The sequence below is a fragment of the Onychomys torridus genome, chromosome 13 (genome assembly GCF_903995425.1).
Source record: "Onychomys torridus chromosome 13, mOncTor1.1, whole genome shotgun sequence".
Taxonomy (NCBI): Eukaryota; Metazoa; Chordata; class Mammalia; order Rodentia; family Cricetidae; genus Onychomys; species Onychomys torridus.
In genome coordinates this window covers 63,136,585-63,159,669 of record NC_050455.1, presented here as the reverse complement: position 1 = coordinate 63,159,669, position 23,085 = coordinate 63,136,585, and the positions used below count along the sequence as shown (strand labels likewise).

The window sequence follows — 23,085 nt, the reverse complement described above, 5'->3', positions numbered from 1 at the left end:
GTGCTCAGTTCTCTGGAGCTGAGGCCGGAATACTCACAGTAATACACTGTGGCTTCATTAAAAGTAGTGTATCTCTATGTCCTGGTTTGCCTGGGAGTATGCCAATTTACAGCCGTTACCCCAGTGTAATTAAGCATTGCTTCCACATTTCAGAAGTGATACGGCTTGGGTGATAAAGTCTGTGATTGACCTTTGGACAAACTCTGACACACTTGGCTTTCTCCCCAGCTCTTCTTATCAACAGCATGCTAAAGGTTCACTGCTTGCAATCACCTCATTGTTTTGTGCTGACCCGCAGAGCCAGGCAACAAACACCTTTGAACTTGCCCTCAGTCCCCCACCCACCTATCTTTCAAACTGTACAGGTGCACATGGGCATGGACAGACACACAAACATATACTTCTGTGATACTCTGTAAACTATGTAAGGGCAGCTCCTTGACTACTGAAGGAGTTGGGAAACTTTCTTTTCCTTTCTTTTTCTGAGATACAGTTTCATGTAGTGCAGGCTGGCTCTGAACTTGTTCTGTAGCAGAGGGTGACCTTGAACACTTGATCCTCGATCATCCTGCCTCCACTTTCCAAGTGTTAGCATTACAGGTGTGCATGACCATGCCCGGAACTCTCTCTCTCTCTCTCTCTCTCTCTCTCTCTCTCTCTCTCTCTCTCTCTCTCTCTCTCTCTCTCTCCTCCCTCAGAAGAATTTCTTGCCATTTCATTAGCTTTCCTGTGTGGTTTCAAGCCAACTGAATGCAGCTACCCCATTCAGAGGAAAGCCGTGAGAGATGCCCGTGAAGCATCAGGGAGAAGAGAACAGCGCACAACTTAGGGCATAGAGGAGGCCAGTGTACAGACCAGTGAGCTGGGCTAACCATGGAGGGAATCGGGCTGCCTGGGTACATGTCATGCAGAGCCTTGCCCTTAACCCTTTCCTCAGCCCTCCTGCTGAAAAAGCAGCTTCAATGACGGGCTGCCTAGTAGACTTTCCCTTCCCCAGAACGATACAGTAGCCTGATCGTACACATCAGTGATAGGGGCAGCTTTAGTCTTGCTTTGGCACCATTTAACAAAATGTGTCTGTTCCTGACCAATGTCCACAATTTATCAGCATCGTTTGGGTGAAAGCTCCAGTTCCTCTTTAACTGGTAATGCCGCCTACAAACTTTCCAAAGTCACCTGGATGGTGTTTGTCTAAGCTCATCCTCTGGTGACACATGCCATCAGTATTGCCCCAGCTTCCAGGTTGCTTCCAGTGTGTACCCATGCACCCATGGCGTGGCTTCACATGAGTCTGAAGTTTCTGGATCATCCTAAATCTGAATGGCATGGTGGTGCCAGAGGAAAAAAAAACAGATGTTGTGGAATATTCCTTTAACTAGGCAAAGATAGGTTATATTTGTTTATGTTGTGGAATATTACTTTAACTGTGTAAAGGTGTGTTACATTTGTTTATGTTGTGGAATATTACTTTAACTGTGTAAAGGTGTGTTACATTTGTTATGTTGTGGAATGTTACTTTAACTGTGTAAAGATGTGTTATATTTGTTTATGCTGTGAAACGTTACTTTACTGTGTAAAGGTTTGTTACATTTGTTCATGTTGTGGAATCTTACTTTAACTGTGTAGAAGTGTGTTACATTTGTTTATGCTGCACTTGTTGAACAATGTAAAGATCTGTTACATTTGTTTATGCTGCACTTGTTCAGTTATGTAAAGATGTGTTGCTATTTCACCTTGCCTGCCTAAGGCACCTAATCGGTCTAATAAAAAGCTGAACCGACAATAGTGAGGCAGAGGAGGGATAGACAGGACTGAGGAAAGAGAGAATAAGTAGGAGGAGGAATCTAGACTTGGAAAGTAGGAAAGTATCGAGAAGAGAATGAGGGAGAAAGAGAAGGAGATGCCTGGGGCCAGCCAGCCAGACACAGAGTAGGACATACAGAATGAAAGAAAGGTAAAAAGCCCCAGGGCAAAACATAGATGAAGAGAAACAGATTAATTTAAGTTATAAAGAGCTAGCAAGAAACAAGCCTAAGCTAAGGCTGAGCATTTATAACTAACGGCAAAACTCTGTGTCATGATTTGGGAGCTGGTTGGCAGCCCATCTTCAAACATCATCCACCCATCGTGGTTTAGTGTGTATCAGGCCCTGTGCTTGATGCATAAACTCTTTGCCCACAAGAGCACACAGTCTAGAGAATGAACAGAGACTGGGAAGTCAATACAAATGCAAAAAAGCTCCAGTGGAGGGTCACAGGGAGGGAAAAACGACAGGGACAGAGACCCAGTCTGAGAAAGGAGCATCTGAGAATTTTAGGATGAGCAGGTCTGTGGGCTTGGCAGCTAGAGGCTATAGCAATTTAGTAGACAGGGACATTCAACATCAAGATCCAGAGCATGAAGTAGTGTGGCATAGGTGGCCCAAAGAAGGGAAGGACTGTGATACCAGTAATACCGAGTGTGAGAGAAACAGGGGTCAGGCCGCCCTAAGGACTGAGAACTTCCAAGTGAGTCTCCAAGGCAGTCGTCTGGATATTATGTCAAATGTGACAGAAAGCTGTTTCAGGGTTTGAAGCTGGAGGGTGACCTTATAGATCCTTTAAAAAATGTCCTTGATGGATTCATGGAGAATTAGTGAAAGCAGAAAAGAATGGAGTTCTTGGGGAAGGTAGAGCTTAATTGTTTTTCTGTTGCTCTGACAAAAACACCTCCAGTTACCAAGGCAACTAATTAAAGAAAGCGTTTATTTTGGGGTCTTATGGTTCTAGAGGGGTTTGGAGTCCATGACCATCATGGCGGGGTGCATGACAGCAGGCAAGAACAGCGCTGGAGCAGTTGCTGAATGCTTACATCTGATCCATAAGCCCAAGGTAGAACTGGGAATGGGCTTTTGAAACCTCAAAGTCTACCCTCAGTGAGACACCTCTTCCAAAAAGGCCATAGCTCTCATCCACCCCAAACAGTTCCGCCATCTGGGGACCAAGTACTCAAACATATGGGCCTACGGGGGCCACTCTTATTCAAACTACCACAGGAGTGCAGGCAAGAGGTTCTGCAGGACAGCAGTCCTGAGATACGACGCTGGAAGAGGACCTGAGAACATTTGCTGCTGAGTCTGGAGTCCAAGGGAATGCCTGGCTTCTGATTGTTTCAGGAACTAAGAAGAAGTCAAAGAAGGTCCATTGGTGGGGTCTGAGAACAGTGAGGACAAGGCATGCTTAAGATGAAGATGACTGTGAGGAAGGCAAGAGGACAACCTGCTGATGGAGGAGCTGAGGCAAGGGCAGAGAGTGGTGCTGGGCTGTAACTGGCGACAGTCGGAGCCCTAGCCACAGTGACGTCAGTGATGGCTAAATATGATACGCACATAGGAATATTTGGCCTTAAAGATGTAGGAAATCCTGACATGTGCGACAAGAGGGGTGAATCTTGAGGGTGTTATGCTAACTGAAATAAGACAGTCACAAAAGGACCAGCACCAAGTTCACTTACATGAGCTTCCCAGAGCAGTGAAATACAGAGACAGAAAGTAGAATGGTGGCTGCCAGGGGCCGCGAGAGGGGAATGGAGAGTCGGTCTTTAAAATGGGAAGAGGGGCTGGGAGGAGTCTTGGTGGTTAAGAGCAGTCGCCGCCTTTTGAGAGGACCAGCGTCCTGTACCTAGGTCCCACACTGGGCAGCTCACAACTGCCTGTGCCTTCAGCATCAGGAGACCCCGATGCTCTCTTTCGGTCTTCGTGGGCACCTGCACACTCATGCACATACATGTGGACACACACACACACACACACACACACACACACACACACAAGATGAAAGGGTTCTGAAGATGGGTGGGGATGCTCTAAGCACAATGTTGTGAATGTCCTCCATGCCACTGAACTGCACACTTAAAAATGGATAAAACGAGACATCTTATGTCATTAAAAGAACACAACCAGGAAAGATTAGCTGAAGTTAAGGCAACATTTATTCAGTTTGTAGTTGTATTATGTAAGGCATACAGTGGTGGCTCTTGACAAAGACACTGTTTCTTTGAAGGCCTTCTGCGGTTGGGTTCTGATTCTAACACATCATGTTAGGCAGGTAAGAAGTGGGCAGAACTTAATGCATTTTTGCCTCCTCAAGGCTTGGCCAAATGCAATCACTGTCTCAGTAGCGCTGCCCTGAAGGTCACCTGGCCACCTGTTCTGTGGCCTGGCCAAGTAAGGGTGGGCACTGTGCTTGTGATCTCTTCAGGCTGTGTTCTGAATGATCAGGGCAATGCCTTGACCACCTCCGATGCAAGCTGATCCCACTGCATACTTCCCACCTCGGCGCCTAAGAAAGAATAAAAAAAAAATTGTTATTGGGGCAGGTAAAGTGGCTCAGCAGGTAAAGGCGCTTTCCACCAAGCCTAATGACTGAAGTTCAATCCCTAGAACCCACATGGTGGAAGAAGAGACCCATTTCCCTGCAAACTGTCTTCTGACCTCCACATACATGCTGTGGTATGTGCATACTCCTACCATAGGCACACACAGACACAACACACAAATGTAAAAAAAAAAAAAAATCCATTTACAAAAAAAAACAACCCACTATTTGAAAAAAATTTAGACTAATTAATTAAACAGTTTTAATAGTCATTCTTAACCAGCTCATCTTCCAAGGCCCTTCCCCAATCCTTAATTTTGATTTATGGTCACAATAGATAGAAGAATTTAGAAAGAAGAATATTCTTATTAAGAAATGAATCACAAAAGTATCACCCAAGAGGGAGACAGTGTAAGAAGGTAGCAGGGCGGTTTCAGGACAGAGGATGGGAAAGGAGCACATGGGCTTAGGGGGCCTAGGAAAAGCAGCCAATGCAGGAGTCGTTTACATAGATGGGGGTGAGGAGGAGGGGCACAATACTGAGCAGGATTTCAGACTCCTGAGTCACTGTGGAGTAAACGCAGCTAATGAAGTCTATCTCCAGAAGGCGCAGGTCACTTAGAAAGGGATCAAGTCCTATTCATAAAGAATTAGGCCATCTGTTTTTATTCCTCAGTCTTGATCTGTGCAACCTTGAAAATTATCCAAGCATTATTTCTCATGTCTCACTGATTGCCATCTCATGGATCACTAGGTGACAGGAGTCTCCAGTGTCACTGATGATTGCCATCTCATGGATTACTAGGTGACAGGAGTGCCCAGTGTCAATCACTGATGATTGACATCTCAGGGATCACTGGGTCCCAGGAGTCCACAGTGTCAATCACTGATTGTCATCTCATGGATCACCAGGTCCCAGGAGTCCCCAGTGTCAATCACTGATGATTGACATCTCAGGGATCACCAGGTCCCAGGAGTCCCCAGTGTCAATCACTGATGATTGACATCTCATGGATCACCAGGTCCCAGGAGTCCCCAGTGTCAATCACTGATTGACATCTCAGGGATCACCAGGTCCCAGGAGTCCCCAGTGCCAATCACTGATGATTGTCATCTCAGGGATCACCGGGTCCCAGGAGTCCCCCTAACTCTGCTGAAGAGGCTGAACTGAACTCGGAGCCTCACACAGTCAATTCATTTTTGACTCTCCTAACAGAACTCAATGGCCCCAGATACACAAAGCCAAGAGTTTTCCTTCCCAAACCAGAGAATAGCAAACACCAGGACAGAGTGAGGGAAATTTTAGCTCGCACAGATTGCCAGTTTGCTCAGGTTTCTTTGACAGTGGCATCTAGATCTGGACCTTCTCAATATTTTGATTTATTAAATAAGTTTATCTTATTACAGCTGTAGACACTAAAATGCAGAGCCATAGAAGCAAGGCCACACTGTTGGTCACCAGCACCAGGGTGGCCTGATGAGCATGGCTCCCTCACTGAGCACTCACTGACTGCTTGTATAGTACACACAACAAAGGCCGGAAAGAGAGCGGGCCCTAAATGCGGGGTCACAAACTGACCAGCTCTTGTGCAATGCCCAATGAAAGTATCTCCCAAATAACTTGTTTCTGGTCAGAACCAGTACAGGGGATATGAAGAAGGAAAAACAGGACTGTGTTGAGAAAACCTAAACTCATATGTTTCTATTAAAAAATATGTCAATTTGGGGGCCTAGAGAGATGGCTCAGTGGTTAAGAGCACTGGCTGTTCTTTCACAGAACCTGGGTTCAATTCCCAGCACCCACATGGTAGCTTACAACCATCTGTAACTCTGATTCCCTCTTCTGAACTCTCCGGGCACCAAACACATACATGGCACATGTACATACATGCAGGCAAAACACTCTTACACATAAACAGAGGAAAAAAAGAGAGTGGTATATCTGAAATGCAACAAATTCTAACAAGTACCTTAATTCGTAAACCAGGTGTGAGGTGATTCTGGATCCAGATGCAGCCAGTGGGTGACCCAGGGCTATGGCACCTCCATTGACATTGCTTTTACTCGGGTCAAGATCCAAGACCTTCTGAACAGCCAAGTATTGGGGAGCAAAAGCTTCATTCACCTTAGAAGAGAGTGAAAACCCGCAGACTCATTACTTACAAGCTAGTTTCTAACAAAATGACCCCGTCCTGTCCACAGCCCCTTCCTATCTCTTCTTATTTCAATCAGCACCCAATGTTCTTTCAATTTATCCTCAGTCACTCCACATAAAGACTGTAGGGTGGGTTGGGGATTTAGCTCAGTGGTAGAGCACTTGGCCCTGGGTTCGATCCTCAGCTCAAAAAAAAAAAAAGACTGTAGGTCCTCAGGTGTGTGTGTGAGAGACAGGAGAGAGGGAGAGAGAGAGAGAGCGAGAGAGAGTGAGCGCAAACACACAAGGGTAGCTTTTGTTACTTATTATCTGTCAACATAATCATGTTTAAGGTAATATAGAATTACCTTCCTTTACAAAATATGTTACATTTAAAAATGGGATAGAGCTGGGTGCAGTGGTATATGCCTCTAATTGTAGCTAGACTGGGAGGCTGAGGATGGGAAGATTCCAAGTTAGAGACCAGCCTGGGCTTTATAGGCAAAAATGTACCTCTTTAAAAAAAAAAAAAAGTTGTATATTTACTAAACGACACTTCAGATCAAAAGATTCCTTAAAGAAAAGCTATCTACCTTTTACTCTTACAAATAGATGCGTGCTTGAGGGAGTAGATACTGTAGAGAGCCCAGAGGTTTAAGAGCTAGATGGAAGGTTCCAGTATCCACTGGGTCATTTATTAGGATGTGACCTTGGATATATTTTTGGTACCCTTTTACACTTGAATTTCCAAAGCCAAGTTCAATTCAAATAAAGTCATGGTTAGAAAGTGTCTACATGTATTTCCTAACACATAGCAAGTAGGCCCTAAGTGGCTGCTACTACCTAGTACTAAGAGCTGACAGGCAAGAATAGTCCACTATTGCCTCAGGCGCAGGGATTAGCGACTGTGTTAGGTGTGGCAGAACTGCCAAGTGGAGCTCACTTCCCAGTGACACCTGTCGCTGCCTGAGAGAATGGCTGAGCTTGGTCTACAGCACTGTATTTTCATATGATCTCCGCTCAGGAATTCCACAGAGAAAATCTGATTGGAAAGAAGGCCATTGTTATCGAGTTTATCCAAACTGGTGAGCTCTAGGTTCAAGGAGAGATTCCCGTCTTAAAAAATAAGGTAGGAAGAGACGAAGAGAAAAATGAGTTCAATCTCGTTCTCATTCCTACTAGATTTTTATACTCTCCCAAGATGGAGTCTGACCCACCCATATCCAGCATTATTCTGTTTTAGATAGTCATTCCCCAGGAGCTATGGCAGGATCTAGAATATGCTGTGAAAGCAGGCTGCTGAAGCCTGGGGTTCAGTGTGTCAGGCTCTGTCTTGAGTATCTCTACATCCAGAGATGAGTACAAGCTGCATGGCAGGATGCTCGAGCTCAGCAGCTAAGTGTGAAGTCAGAAATGTAGTGGTAGCTTGCTGATTAAAAAGGACAATTAAGCAGCCCCTTAGAGTCTCAGAGTGGAAAGCTAATGAAGAGGTAAGTAATACTTATTTTTCTTAAAAATTAGTTTCTGGGGGGAAGGGTTATTACAGACAAAATCATCCACGTACCTAGTCCTTCTCTATGAATTTAAATAGAGATTCCCTCCTTTGTTAGATTGCTTCTTAATGCCAAACAGCATCAGTTTTCCTACAATTCTCAATATTTCCCAAATGTGGGACATTTACAGTCCATCATTAAGAATTTTCTTCATTGGCTCTTGATGGTTAGAATGATTTTGGTATTTTGCTGTTAGTTTGTTTTCTGAGGTAGTCTCACTATGCAGACTAGGCTAGCCTGGAACTCACAGAGAATCACCTGTCTCAGCCTCTCCAGTGCTGAGATTAAACGTGTGTACCAACACACCTGGTTATTTCAGGGTTTTTTTTTTTTTTGTTTTTTGTTTTTTGTTTTTGAGACAAGATCTTGTTATGAAGTCCTTGGCTATAACCCTTCTTTTAATTATGCTAAATGCTAAGATGTCTTTGTTCTCCTAACTATTACCATTTTCAAAAGCTACTCCTGGAGTAAAAGTTCCCAGGACTTTAGCAAGAGAGATCAAAGTGCTTGAATCACTCAGAAGTAAGTGGGGTTGGGGAGATGGCTCAGTTGATAAAACACTATATAAGAACCTTAATTAACTCTCCACCTCCCATGTGAAAAGCTGGGATAGCAGCACATTCGGGTAATCCCAGTGGGGAGGTGGAGATGGGAGGATCCCTTGTTGACTGCCTGTTTATGCAAATTGGTGAGCTCTAGGTTCAAGGAGAGATTCCCATCTTAAAAAATAAGGTAGGAAGAGATGAAGGGAAAAAACCAATACAACCTATGCCTACGCACACATGCACACACACATACACAGCTCACAAAACAAGGAAAGCACAACACTTTAACACAGCGAGGAACACGCCAACACAAAGCACACCTGGTCAGCACATGTGTGGGTGGAGAACGTGGGCCAGTCCATAGCATTCAAAGAGGAACAAAGGCCATGCTAAACTGTTTCTGCACTAAAAGCTGGTGGCTTCTTCCCGCTGTGCGAAGAAAACACTTACATCTATCAAGTCCATGTCCTTCAGACTCAGTCCAGTTTTCTTCAATGCTCCATTGATAGCAGGGACTGGGCCTGTGTAAGAATAAAGGCATCAGAGGGAAACATATGTCCTCTTGTTACTCACATGCCAGAGTTCTTTGAGTGGGTGTGTGGGGCACACCTGTAATCCCGGCCCTCAGGAGGTTGAAGTGGAAGGGCCGGGAGTTTGAGACCAGCCTGTTTATACAGTTAGAACTTACAGAACAAAACTCCTCCTCCTATAACATACAAGGAAATGATCACGTGTCAGAAAGGGTGAGAGACCCACATGAGACAGTCTGTCTGGCTTTAGGACTGTAAGCCAGCCAGGGGCCATCTGCAGGATGTATAGTCAGATACAGATTAGACTGATCTCAAATGACCAGGCAGACCACGTGTTCTAGGGTGGAAACTATACCCATTCGGTCACTTGGCACCTGCAGCCTATTTGGGTAAAAGGCAGGAAACACACTGGCATCTCCATAAGCCTGGCAGATAGTAGGCTATGGGGCACTCAGGGAAAGGGTATCTGAGGGAAGAGCCATTTCTAACTCCGACAGTAAGTGGGGTAACACAGCCCATAAATCAAGAAATGCAAACCGACGTAACTAGGCCTGAAAATAACATTGGCTACCATGTCTGCTGATATTTCCGTAAGTTCTAACAATGAATGCTTTTCCAAAAGGCAAGCTGTCTGCCTAGAGACGATTTACCTTCTCTACTTATCCTTTGAGGATGGAAGTGTGTAAAGGACTCATCAGAAAAATTCTGCTTTGAAGTCAAGTGGCTGAGCATCCTGTAACTGTGACCAGTTTGCTTGGCAAGTGTGACCACTCGGATAACATGGTCCAGTTTAAAATGCAGTTCTGAACAGCTGCTGATGTACTAGGCTCTAACTCCAGATCCTTTATATGTCCAAACATGAAAATGGCTGAGTCGTAATATGGTTAATAGTGACTATCAACTTGACAGGCTCTAGAATCACCTAGGAAACACATCTGTGAGGGATCAGCTAGTAGACAAGGTTGGCCTCTCAGCATGCCTTCAAGAGATTATTTAGATTAGGTGAACGGAGGTGGAAAGACCGGCCTTAATGGTGGGTGGTGCCGTTCAACCACTGGTGCCTTGGAATAAGAAAGTGAGCCCAGCTCTAGCTTTCCTCTGTTTCCTGATTGCAGACATCATGTGACCGGCTGCCTAAAGTTCCTGCTGCCAAGATGGACTTGAACTGACAGCTAAAAATAACGCCTTCTTTCTTCAGTTTTCTTATGGCTAGGTATTCTGCCATAGCAACAAGCAATTAATACTACAGAACTACAGATGTTGGTTGGGGCTGTTGCTGTGATAACCCTGACCAAGTGCTTCCCAAGCCTGTGGTGGGTAGCCATTCCAGCCTTGGCCTGGAAGTTCCAACCCCCATTGAGGCTTCAGTAATGGTCATGCCCACAAGGCGGGGCTGAGAGAGGATGCTGAAGACCCAGGATCAAGAGGAGAGGCTTCTCTTGGTTCCAGGACCCTGGACGCTGGAGGTAGACAGAGCAGAGTTCTCCAGAGAACACCTCTGGATTGTGCGATCCCTTTCCCAGACCCTGCAACCTATCCCTTCATTTGTAAGCTACCCCACAAAATAAACTTCCCTTTTAACTACGTGGAGTGGCCTTAATAATTTCACCAATACAAGCCTTTGGAACTATTGTTTTGTTTTTTGGTGGTGGTGGTGATGGGGGAGAGGCTGGAGGAGAATGTGGAAAAATTTGGAACTCTGGGCTGGGCAAGCCACTGAATACCATAGACAGAGCTTGATGGGCTGACCTGGTGGGTTCTAGAAGACAAGAATGCTGAACCACAGACAGTGGAGGCCTGGCTCCTGTGGTTCCAGAGGGGAACAGGACTCATTAGGAACTAGGGTAGGAATGGTAACTAACACGATATAGACAGTAAAGCATCAGTTACCCGGCTGGCTCAGGGGATCCTTAGTCAGCTTTTCATCACTACAATGAAATAGCAAGACCGCTAGCCCATAATGGTTAAAGGGATGAAGAGCTAATGGTTTGAGACATCATTGTCCTCTTCTGTCTGCAGGAACACCGGCAGGCCTGTCTTAGTCTGTCAGGCTAACTGAGACAGTGTCTACTTCCCTGTCTGCAAGAAGACTTAAGAGTCTAGAGACATCCTCTAGGCCATAGTCTGGCCCTTGCCAGACCCCTCTAGGGAAAGTACACCCCCAGACACTTCTGTTTATTTACTGAGACTCAGGAAGGCTTACATTCTTAAACAAAAGACCTTATTTCTAGTTCTAGCTTTTACCATTGGAAGCTGTGGGACTTTATTAAAAAATTAAAAAATTCTGTGAGGGGCTGGGGTGATGGCTCAGCAGTTAAAAGCATTTGCTGCTCTTGCAGAGGAACCATGTTCAGTTCCCAACACACACATGTTGGCTCACAACTGTTCAGAACTCCAGTTCCAGGGGATCTGATACCTTCTTCTGACCTCCACAGGCAGAAGGCATGCATGTGTTATACAGACATGCATGATACATGTTAGACATGCAGGCAGGCAAAACATCTATACACATGAAATAAAAAATATTAAATTAATCTTTTAAGAAATTCTTTGAACAGGTTAACTTTTGTCTTCTGAAAAATTTTTAATTACGTGTATGTGTGTGTGTCTGAGTGTGGGTTTGTGCAGCGCCCACAGAGGCACTGGATCTTCATGGAGCTGGACCGAGAGGCAGTTGTGAGCCCTTAGGTGGATGTGGAAACTGTTCTTGGGTCCTGTAAGAACAGTACATGCTCTTAACCACTGAGCCATCTCTCCACCCCGTGACCTTTGTCTTCGTTTTTAGTTTACATTGATGGCTGTCTTGCCTGCATGTATGCCTGTGCACCATGTGTGTGCCTGGTGCCCGTGGAGTCTAGAGGAGGGCATCAGATCCCCTGCAACCGGAGTTAAAGATGGTTGTGGGCTACCACGTGGGTGCTGGGCATTAAACCCAGGTCCTTTGGACGATCAGCCAGTACTCTTAACCACTGAGCCACCTCTCCAGTCCCCTGACTTTTGTCTTTTTAAGCACTAAAACCATTGATAAAAATAAAGCCAAATACAGTGAAAGCTACAGTTGATCTGTTCAGCTGAATGAGCTTCCAAGTCCCATCCACCCCCTCCACACTGCACTCCCGACAAGTTCACAAGCAGTGTGTTCCTACAGCTTTGGGCTTCCTTGAGAAGCTCCCAGTCCTGCCAAGTCCTGGTTCCTCCTTTTCCCTGGTGACAGCTATTCTGCAGAGTTGGGAATGGCTACATGTTAGGAGCCTGCAGAAGCGAGGAATTACTGTTCTCACAGACTGGACTGCCAAGCCAGCCCCGCTGGAACCTGTTCTTCTTGCTCATCACCCGGAGCAGGTCCTCAAGTTACCCTGTTTAACACCACACTACGGGACAGACAAGCTTGTAGGTGGCACAGGCACCTGACCCAGAGAGACCCTTGGCATGGGCAGGTCTACAGGGGCACTACTCAGCATCCAGGCATCTGAAGCAAGGAAAACATTTTCTTTGCTCACTAGTTACTGCTAACCCAGCAAACCCCATTAAATGAGGCTCAACTGAAAAACAACTATAAAAGAACTACTGGTTGAAACCAGGGAAATGGAATCGCTCATCAAAGTACCCAAGGCCTCAGAAATCAAAAGCAGAAACACCCACCTCAGATTACAGACCCACTGAAACAAAATCCCCGGAGGCTCCGCGGGAGTTTTGAAGAACACTTAGGGTGAGAACTGGCACTGTGGGTGTGATATGACGAATGCCATTTCACTCCACAGACGGTTCACTTTTCAGGCTTCCTTCTATTTCCAAGGTAAAAACTCTCTCTCTCTCTCTCTCTCTCTCTCTCTCTCTCTCTTTTTCTTCTGATCATATGTAGCTTTTAAGTCCATAACATAAAAAAACAAAATACTGCTGGGCAGTGGTGGCGCACGCCTTTAATCCCAGCACTCGGGAGGCAGAGCCAGGTGGATCTCTATGAGTTCGAGGCCAGCCTGGGCTACAGAGTGAGTCCCAGGAAAGGCACAAAGCTACACAGAGAAACCCTGTCTTGAAAAACCAAAAAAAAAAAAAAAAACCAAAAAAAAAAAACCTTGACGTTAGCAGTGTCAGAATTTTCTATGGTTGAGACATACACTGAAAGATAAGGTGTGAACAGGCCAGGCTTGTCCGAAGGGCTTGGCTGCCAGTACGGCAGGGAGATAACTTAATCCCAGCAGTCACGGTGTCCTTTGCTCTGACATGGCAGCAACACATTATCCTCCCTCCATCCTGACAGTCATCTTAAAATCCAAACTAGTTCGTAAAAAAGGCCCAAACTCACAGAAAACTCTTTGGCCTGTCAGGAATCTGAAATCCGTACTGTGAGGAAGGCCTTTCCTTACTTACATGGGGTCGAGGGTGGAATGCAGAGCACCAGCCTCGTGTGTGCAGTGAACACCTAATTGGCCTGTTTCCTTAAAGGTGAGATAAGACTAACACTCACCTCACTGGGTCAGTGAGACGCTCGGTGGATGCCGGTGCTCACTGCCAAGCCTCATGGCTTGAGTCGGATCTACAGAACACTTAAGGTGGAATGAGAGAGCTGACTTAAAAGTGTCCTCTGACCTTGACAGACAGGCTGTGATTTGTGTGCATACACGTGTGTGTGTGTGTGTGTGTGTGTGTGTGTGTGTGTGTGTACACATACAGAGAGTGAAAGAAAGAATAGGAAAATTAAAAATTTTGCATTGCCTGACGTTCTCAATGTCTATGTGTATTTAGTAAAAAGTGTTTTTTTTTTTTCTTCTCTTCTTTCTCTCCTTTTTCTTTTTAGGAGACAGGTCTCGCTATGTAACCCTGGCTGCAATCCTCCTGCCTCAGCTTCCTGAGTGCTGGAATTACATGTACACCACCATGCTCACATATCCTTTGTTCCATTTCTAATGAATAAAAACAGTCTTGGCCAGGAAAAATAGCAACAATTTCACATCTCCTCCTGTTGCGCCTGTCACCTGCCACCTGCCTATAGTTCAGCTTGCTAAGAACCAGGGGGCGTTACCAGCCTAATGGTGACTTCCTAAGAGAGCCCCAGAGGCACGTGTTTACTCTACCCTTTTCTGGTCTGGAACTACGGGAGCCCTCAATTTTCTCACTGGAAGTCTCGCTGGAGTTGTAAGGGGAGACTGAGTAAGATTCACTAGAGACTGTGGAGCTGTGGTACTTACTGGCTCCCTGAGCAGGCATCTCTAATCCACATCATGGCTTCATGTGTAAGCCCAAAGTCTCACACATACTATGTAAGGGCTGAGCTACAACTCCAGCACTCCTTATTTTCTGTGTTGATTTTTAAAATTTGTTTATAATTTTTAATTATGTGTATATATGTGCACATGCTCTCTCTTTTTTTCTATATTTGTGTGTGTGCGTGCATGGAGGCCAGGAAAATCAGATTCTTCTAGAGCTGGAATTATAGGCAGTTGTGAGCCACCTGACGTGGATGCTATAAACTGAACTTGGATCTGCAAGAGCAGTATGTGCTCCACCCTCCTAGCCCCTCTGTATGATGACTTTTAAATACCCCAGACAGACAGTACACTATGACCTCTGCCCATAGATGGTCTTGGTTGTCCTATTGTGTGTAGGACAGTTATTCATAAAGATGATCCAAGTGATTCCACCAGGGATCTTGATTTGGTTGTTTTTCCATGACTCTGAATGTCCAAACAGACCTAACTCTAGTAATAGTAATGATAAACTCACCAATGCCCATGATACTGGGATCACATCCAGATACAAAGTAGCCCACGACTCTGGCCAGTGGTGTGAAGTTATGTTTTTTGACAGCATCTTCACTAGCTATGATAACAGCTCCAGCACCATCAGACACCCCCTTAAAAACAAAAGCAGCAAAAGAAGCAACTTAGTCAAGGTTCGCGCTGACGGTGCAGTCGATCACAGATTAGAATCAGGGTTAGGGCCTCGCATAGGAAGTGCCGACAATATGCGGGATGCCGGTGGAAGTCGGTGGAAGTACTGTAGGACCCTGGGGGACTTCAGAGATGATTTAAGCATAGAGTAAAACTTCACCAATGGACAACAGGAAGAGATGCAAAAAAATAAAAATAAAAAAAATTTAGCCGGGTGGTGGTGGCACACACCTTTAATCCCAGCCCTCGGGAGGCAGAGCCAGGCGGATCTCTGTGAGTTCCAGGCCAGCCTGGGCTACAAAGCGAGTTCCAGGAAAGGTGCAAAGCTACAAAGAGCAACTCTGTCTCAAAAAAAAAAAAAAAAAAAGAAAAAGAAAAAAAGTAAAAAAAATTTAAAATCTTAACACCAGATATGTGTAGATGTAAAAAGAAATCTGATGAATTATTATGTGAGAAAGAAAAGGCATGAGGTATGAAAACTAACATCATAAACCAGGAGGATTTCCTTTCAACATACTGAAAAGACAAAGAAATCAGATTACCAGGGTCCCCAGTTACCAGGCTTTGTGGTAGACTATGAAAACCCAACTTAACACAATATAAACACTACTAGTGTAAGTTAAACAACTAAAGGCTAAGAAGTTTCTAGACATATCTGGAAGGCTCTTCACAATCTTTTGGCAAGAACACATTGGTAGAGTAGAGGTGGATGCTGGGACACACCGAGGCGTTCCCTGCAGTGACAGTCCCGTCTTTCTTGAACACTGGAGGGAGCTTCTGCAACTGTTCCAGCGTCGTCTGGGGCCGAGCATGCTCATCCACTTGCATCATGTGCTTTCCCTTCCTGGTCTTCACCTCGATGGGCGCCATTTCCTCATTAAAGTAGCCAGCGTCGTTCGCTGAAATAGAGAACAATGACCACCATCAGAGTGCAGCCGTGGAAGGCAAGAAGCCAGGGGAGCCCTATCTACCTGCCCACCTACTGTCTCTACTCACTCAGAGGGCCCAGTCACCTTCTTCTTAGGAAGCTGCTTTCCCTTTGGAGAACTTAACATATCACCAGAAGTCTACACAGAGAGTCCACACCTTTTTGAAATTACCATTCAGGGTGTGTGTGTTGATGGGGAGGGAATGGGGTGTGTGTGTGTGTGTGTGTGTGTGTGTGTGTGTGTGTGTGTGTGTGTGTTGGTGGGGAGGTCATGGTATATATGTGTGTGTGTGTATGTGTATGTTGGTGGGGAGCCATGGTGTGTGTGTGTATATTTGTGTGTGTGTGTGTGTGTGTGTGTGTGTGTGTGTGTGTGTTGGTGGGGAGCCATGGTGTGTGTGTGTATGAGTGTGTTGGTGGGGAGCCATGGTGTGTGTGTGTGTGTGTGTGTGTGTGTGTGTGTGTGTGTGTGTGTGTGTGTGTTGGTGGGGAGCCATGGTGTGTGTGTGTGTGTGTGTGTGTGTGTGTGTGTGTGTGTGTGTGTGTGTGAAGGTCAGAGAACAGCCTCTGGTTCTGGACCACCCCCTTCCACATTGCTTGAGGCAGAGTCTCTTTTTGTTGTGGTTGCTGCTTTCGGGTGTACACAGACCAGCTGGCCCACGAGCTTTTGGGGATTCTCTTGTCTCTGCCTTCCATCTTTCACTGGGAACATGGGCACTGCAGATGGCCCTACCACACCCAACTTCTGTGAGTGCCCAGGATTTGAACACAGGTCCTCATGGTGACACATCAAGCATTTTATAAACAGACATAGCCTGAGCTCCCACTCTGACTTTTTATTAAATATTTTTATTAGGAGATGCTAGACTGACAGCTGAGTTACATAAAGATGGAATAGTACTAAAAGCATCCAACTTGGCTGGAGAGATGGCTCAGTGATTAAGAGCTCTGCCTGCTCTTACAGAGGTCCTGAGTTCAATTCCCAGCACCCACATGGTGACTCACAACCATCTATAATAGGATCAGATGCCCTTTTCTGGCCTGCAGGTATACATGCAGGGCACTCATACATAGAATACAAATAATTTTTATAAAATGCATCCAACTTTTTTTCATGAAAAAAATAAGTAATTAAACCATCACCAAGTTGCCTGTGTCACCAAGCAATTGATGGACTGAGACAATGACAACCCGAAGGGACTGTAAGAGCTGTAACTGACATAATTATATGTAAAACATTGTATCTGTCTTGAACCTCCATTGATTAGAATAGACTGGAGTCACCTATCACTTCAGCAATAGAGTTAGTCAGGAAAAAATCCTACTCTGTGTGTGTGTGTGTCTGTGTGTGGTATAAGCATGTGTATACATGCATGTCTGCACAGAGACCTGAGGTATCCTGGTATCCTGCCCTCTCCCTGCCTTGTTCCCTTAAGGGAGGGCCTCTCACTGAACATGAAACTCACTGTTTTGGTTAGGCTGGCCAGCCAGCTAGTTTCTAGCATCCATGTCTCTTCTTCCAAGGCTGGAGTGTGGCCATGCTCAGCTTTCACAGCTGGGGTTTCAGACTTAGGTCATCATGCTTGTGGAGCAACATTCCTACCCACTGTGTCATGTGACAGCCTTTCATCTGAACTCAGATATCATATTTCAATTGGAAAAAAAAATCCTCCCCTTTTCTGCCCTTATTTAGTTTGACTCTTCCTGTCTGAGAAGCGGGAAGGTTAGGTTTTATTATCTCTAGCTTATAGGTGGTCTGTGAATAACTTGATTTCATTGAGGTCGGACACCTTCTCCAAATGGAATTAGAAATCCACATGATGGCTCGGTGCCCTCTGGACTCTGAGTGCCTAGTAGAAACAGCTTAAACTGAGATGAGCTGGATGGCCCCAGCTCCGTTCCACTGCTTCCTCTGAATGGATCGACTTCATCCTCAGTACATCAAAAACACCCCCCAATAAGAATTTCCATTGGGTTATAATTATAATAGTTCAATTAAATTCTTTTTCAGAGGACTGGCACATTCCTTCAAGCTTAAGCCAACGGCTGTCCTGCCGCTCATTCTGGAGGATCGGGACAGCAGTGTGTGTCACGGGGCAGTAGAGTGAGGGTCTTGGGCTAACTACCTGAGTCAGATACAATGAGGAATGTGAGAAGGAGGCATCCAAAGACACCCAGCTGGTCATTCTGCAGCAGCAGACAGATCTCCTCTCTGTATGATTAGGATATGGCTCGTGAGAAAGGCCAATTATCTACTTTGTACTGTATGATTTCTGCACCAAGGTAAGTCAGGAAAAAAATATCAGTTTAGTTCCCTCCTCCTTGCCCCTGAGACAGGCAGGGTCTTACTCTGTAGTCCTTGGATTGTTTGGAAATCGCTATGAAAACCAGGCTAGCCTGGAACTCACAGAGATCTGACTGCCTCAGCTGGTATTTAAGGCGTATACCACCATGCCTGGCTGCTTTATTCTTGATATCACTTAACAGTTGGCAATCCCCAAGACAGACCCTTGCCCCCACTGCGGTAAGAAGCAGTTCCCTCTGGTGGAGCGAATCAAATGCCTCAGGGTGTTCCATGGAAGACAGGACCAGTCCAGGACAAAAATCCCCAGGTTCAGATTGGGCCAGTGACAGTCCGCTTTTTCTCTTAGGAGCTTTAGTTACTAATTTACTACTTATGTGTATATATGTGTGCCTGTGTGAGTTTCTATGTACCAAATGTACCCAGGGAGGCCAAAGGGCATCAGAGCCAAAGGAACCTGAGTTCCAGGCAGTTGTGAGCCAACTGACATGGGTGCTGGGAACTAACCTGGGTTCTCTGCAAGAACAGTACGCACTTTTAATTGTCAAGCCATCTGTCTCTTCAGCACCCCCTAATACCACTTAAAATTTTTTTTTAAAACTTTATTTTATGTGAATATGTCTTGCCCATATGGATGTGTGCCACATGTATGCAGTCAGTGCCCATGGAGGCCAGGAGAAGGTATTGGATCACCTGGAACTGGAGCTACATACAGTTGTGAGCTGCTATGTGGATACTGGGAACCAAACATGAGTCCTCTGCAAGAGCAGCCAGTACTCTTAACTACTAATCCATCTCTTCAGCCCCCAATACTGCTCCCCCCCCCCCCCCCCCAGCCCCCGGAGACAAGGTTCCTCTATGTAACAGCACTGGCTGTCCTGGAACTTGCTCTGTAGACCAGGCTGGCCTCAAACTCATGGAGATCCACCTGCCTCTGCCTCCCAAGTGCTGGGATTACAGGTGTGAACCACCCCCACTCCTCCCCCCCCCCCATCCATACTACTTTTAAAAGAATCAGGAACTTATTTCACAAGAGAAATCCCATAGGAAATTTTCAGTAACAGAATTACCTGATCATCTACAACCAAAAGACATAACAGAAATGTGATTTTTCAAAGGTATGAGTTTTAAAAATACATTACTATATGGTTACTAAAACCTGTGGGATGAAACCTTTCCTACATTCTTCTCTCTCTACCCACCGGCTTTCCACCTCTGCTGGGACTGAAGTGCGTATCTGTCACAGTCTTCCCTGCTGATGTTGTATTTTACAGCGAGGTTCTCTGCAGTCATTCCCATGGCGAGCTTCACATGCCGATCCATTAATCCTGACCACAAAGTATCCTCCAGCTACAAAGACATTCAGGCAGCGATGTGTTAAAACACTATCTTTGGAAGGAACAGGTCATAATTTTTTTTTTTAGATTTATATAACAATTGCATTTATTCTTTCTATTCATATTTGATTCTTGGACATTAAGAAACTCTAATATTTAAAAAAATATCCCATGTCTCACCAATGTTTATTTTAAGCCACTCTAAATACACAACTCTAAGTGTACAACAGGAGTTTAGCCCAGAATCACAAGTAAATCCTTTGGTGAGAAGTCCAACACTGGGAACTAATGGAGAGTTTTTCTGCCGCTCCTTTAAGTAAGCTATCACAGGATCTGGAGGGATGAGCACATGGGTGTGGCTTTTCCATGCCAGGCCTTCGGGGACAGGTGCAGCTGGCTCTATTTGTTATGACTAGACTGAGAAGAACCAGACACAGAGTTGCCAAGCAGAAAAGATTGCATCAGGGCATCTGAGAATGATGTTCCACTCACTGCCCATAATCTCTGTGCTGCTGTCTCAGCAGAGAGTTTTTAAGTACATCCCATGTCTGAAATATTCATGTTCTGTAAGTCTCATCCCTTAGTTTCCAAAAGACCACATCTTATTTGTCTATGTTAGTTAGTGTGTGCATATGTGTGTGTACAGTATGTGTGTTGTGTATGTATGTAAGTGTGAGGGTGTGTGTGCACACATAGAGGCTAAGAGAGGACTTCAGGCAGCTCCCTTTACTGTTGTTTATTTTATGCCTTTAAGACAGGGTCTCTCATGGAAGTGGAGGCTCTCTCTTTTAGCGAGGCTGGCTTGCCAGAGTATTCCTGGGATCTGACTGTTTCCGTTCCCCAACACCAGGGTTAAAGACACAGGCAGCCATGGCTACCTTTTAATGTGGGTGCTGGGAACTTGACCTCAGGTCTTCAAGCTTGCACAGCGGGCCCTCTTAATACTGAGCCATCTTACCAGCCCCTGGAAAATCCTAAGAAATACAGAGTGCTACTGGCCCTTTCCTATGAGCAGGGCAATGAACTATCATTGTTTATCATAGCTGCTATTCTCAGAGGATAGCTGTCAGAGTTGAAGGTCAGGTTTTTTTCTGACCAATTTGGATCAATAGATGTATGCAGATGTAGTATTTTTTGTGATGAAGAAACCTATTCAAAGGACATTGCTCCAGAAGCAGAACTCCCACAAGCCATGGCAAAGGTCTAGTCACTCACATTACTTCTGAATCGACTTCTTTTCTTCCTCCACCTTTCCCTATGGTTTCTTCTGCAATGTGAAGTATAATCCTATGTGGATTCAAACACTAAAACTAACAGGTTTTGAAACAGCCTGTAATTTAAATCATACAAATCTTGGCAGCATTCCATGAAAAAAACTGGGATCAAAATTAGTTTTTTCTCTCTTAAAAAGTTATGTTGTTAAAATCATTTTTATCTCTTAAAAAGTTACGTTGTTAAAAGCACTTCTATAACTAGCAAAAGAAGTCATTTAAGAAGTTTAATGGTCCAGACCTGGAGTTCTGATCCAAGCTTGGTTCCAAAGCGTATGTTTCTGACACAGAAAGGAGATTGGCTCATGTTCTCTGTTCCTCCACACAAGACAACTTCAGCATCTTTGCTACAGATTTCCTGTTTAAAAAAAAAAAAAAAACAGACCGAAAAAGTCTTTCTATCATATCCAGAGTATGCACTGAGAAATACAAAGACTATAAATTAGTGGTGATTCAAACAAATATTGTGTCTTAAATTGCAGTAACCTAAAAAGAAATGTTTAAAGTTGTTGAAAAGCTGATGTTAAAGAATCTAGTCCCTAGACACCAGGGGGGTTAAATGAACAGACCTTAATTGTGTGTGTGTCTGTGTGTGTGTGTGTGTGTGTGTGTGTGTGTGTGTGTGTGCCAGAGTAACATACCTTACCTGTTTTGCCTAAGAATAGTCTGTTTTTAGAGACAGGTCTGATGCTGTAGCTCACCCTGGCCTGGGAGGTATGGCAAGCCTTTGCCTCAGCCTCTGAAACTCTGAGATTATATAGATGCAAGACACACCCAGCTCTAAGGATACTAATTCTTATTTTAATATTAATCTGGAAAGCCCACACAGATACTTATCTCTGTCTTAAATATATAAGAGATAATAAAGGGCACATCTATTTAAATTGAAAAGAGAAAAGCCCTGTTAATGGAACTGGTGAACCTAGGGCTCACAAAGGGGTCCATTTCATTCTTCCAGTTTCCATCTCTCAGAAAAGATGCAAGCAACGTGCTTCTAAGAGGCTGTGTTGTGTTTCAAGTTAGCACTGGGAGAGGAGGGACCAGTGCTTCAAGTATATTGCCATAGAGGCCAGTGGGAAAGTAACTTACCCACCCACTCACTATGTCTGTGCCATTACCTGGAGGCAGTGAGAAATCAAAAGCTGTAATGCCCCCCTGAGGGGGAGCAGTTATTTGAGTAACTAACTATCAGCGTGTTCAGAGAGGTAGGTAAGAGGCTGCCCACACCTGACATCCATTCACGACGGACTGGAACCCGGAGCCACAGAGCCTGTTGACGGTGAGGCCTCCGACCTCCACTGGGACCCCCACTCGCAATCCCACATGCCTTGCCATGTATATCGCATCCGAAGAAGTCTGGACAAGAAAAAGAATTCACGTTATAAGAAAGGCAGTAACAACAATTTAAAAAAAAAAAAAACCACATGGAACTGCTGGCTATAAACTATATGGTTCTGGGGAGAAAGGATATACGCACACTGAGACTATATACATGATTTTAATAAATACTATAATTTAGTTAATAGTGTTTTCCATTGTTTTATTATGGCAAAATACATATCACAAAATTTATCATCTTACTCAAGCATACAGTTCCAGGCCATCTGAAACATCTGTCATGTGATATTCTGCAGTTATTATTATTATTATTATTATTATTATTATTATTATTATTAGATAACTGAATTTTAAATGTACTAAGTTCTCCTTCTACTTAGGAAATTTACCTAGTAAGTCCTCTAATATAAGATGGAAATTTGTAACAGTTTACAATAATTAGATCTATTTATAAATCAAAGAGGTTATCTCAGAGATGAGGAAGTATCTAGACAATGGTTTTCAACCTTGGCTATATGCTAGGAAGTTTCCAGAAGCTTTGTTAGCATCGCTGTATGCAAGCTCCTGACCAGAAAGGCTAGAGGTAGGCCCTTGGCAGCAGCAGTGATTTTTCAATGCATCGAAATAGTCCTATGGTGAAACATGCTGAGAAGTGCAATTTAGGGCAGAGACAGATGAACACACAGTTGGGGATCTTTGATTACCTTTTATTATAGGAAAAGATCAAATAAATGCAGTAAACATGAAGAATTGGTCCCTGGTCCATAACAGTAGACGTTTTAGGGCATTCACTACACTATTCTTTTGTAGAGGTTTGAAATTTTTCAAATTAAATTCAACAAATTTTGCACACTTATGTGTTGTTTTTAACAAAATCTCAATCATTTGATTTTTTTTCAAT

General features: G+C 44.5%; 1 protein-coding gene across 1 annotated transcript in view; it reads right to left on the bottom strand.

The window, feature by feature from the left end:
• Window positions 1-3,951: 3,951 nt before the first annotated feature.
• The window catches only part of Acaa2 (acetyl-CoA acyltransferase 2), a 35,853-nt gene continuing 16,719 nt past the window's right edge, over window positions 3,952-23,085 (bottom strand). The window contains exons 3-10 of the mRNA XM_036204878.1: window positions 22,074-22,202; window positions 21,088-21,204; window positions 19,441-19,588; window positions 15,732-15,907; window positions 14,842-14,971; window positions 9,038-9,108; window positions 6,326-6,480; window positions 3,952-4,319 (exon numbers count right to left, since the gene is read on the bottom strand). Coding sequence (XP_036060771.1) covers window positions 4,235-4,319; window positions 6,326-6,480; window positions 9,038-9,108; window positions 14,842-14,971; window positions 15,732-15,907; window positions 19,441-19,588; window positions 21,088-21,204; window positions 22,074-22,202 — 1,011 coding nt within the window. The 3' untranslated portion in view covers window positions 3,952-4,234. The remainder of the gene's footprint in view (window positions 4,320-6,325; window positions 6,481-9,037; window positions 9,109-14,841; window positions 14,972-15,731; window positions 15,908-19,440; window positions 19,589-21,087; window positions 21,205-22,073; window positions 22,203-23,085) is intronic.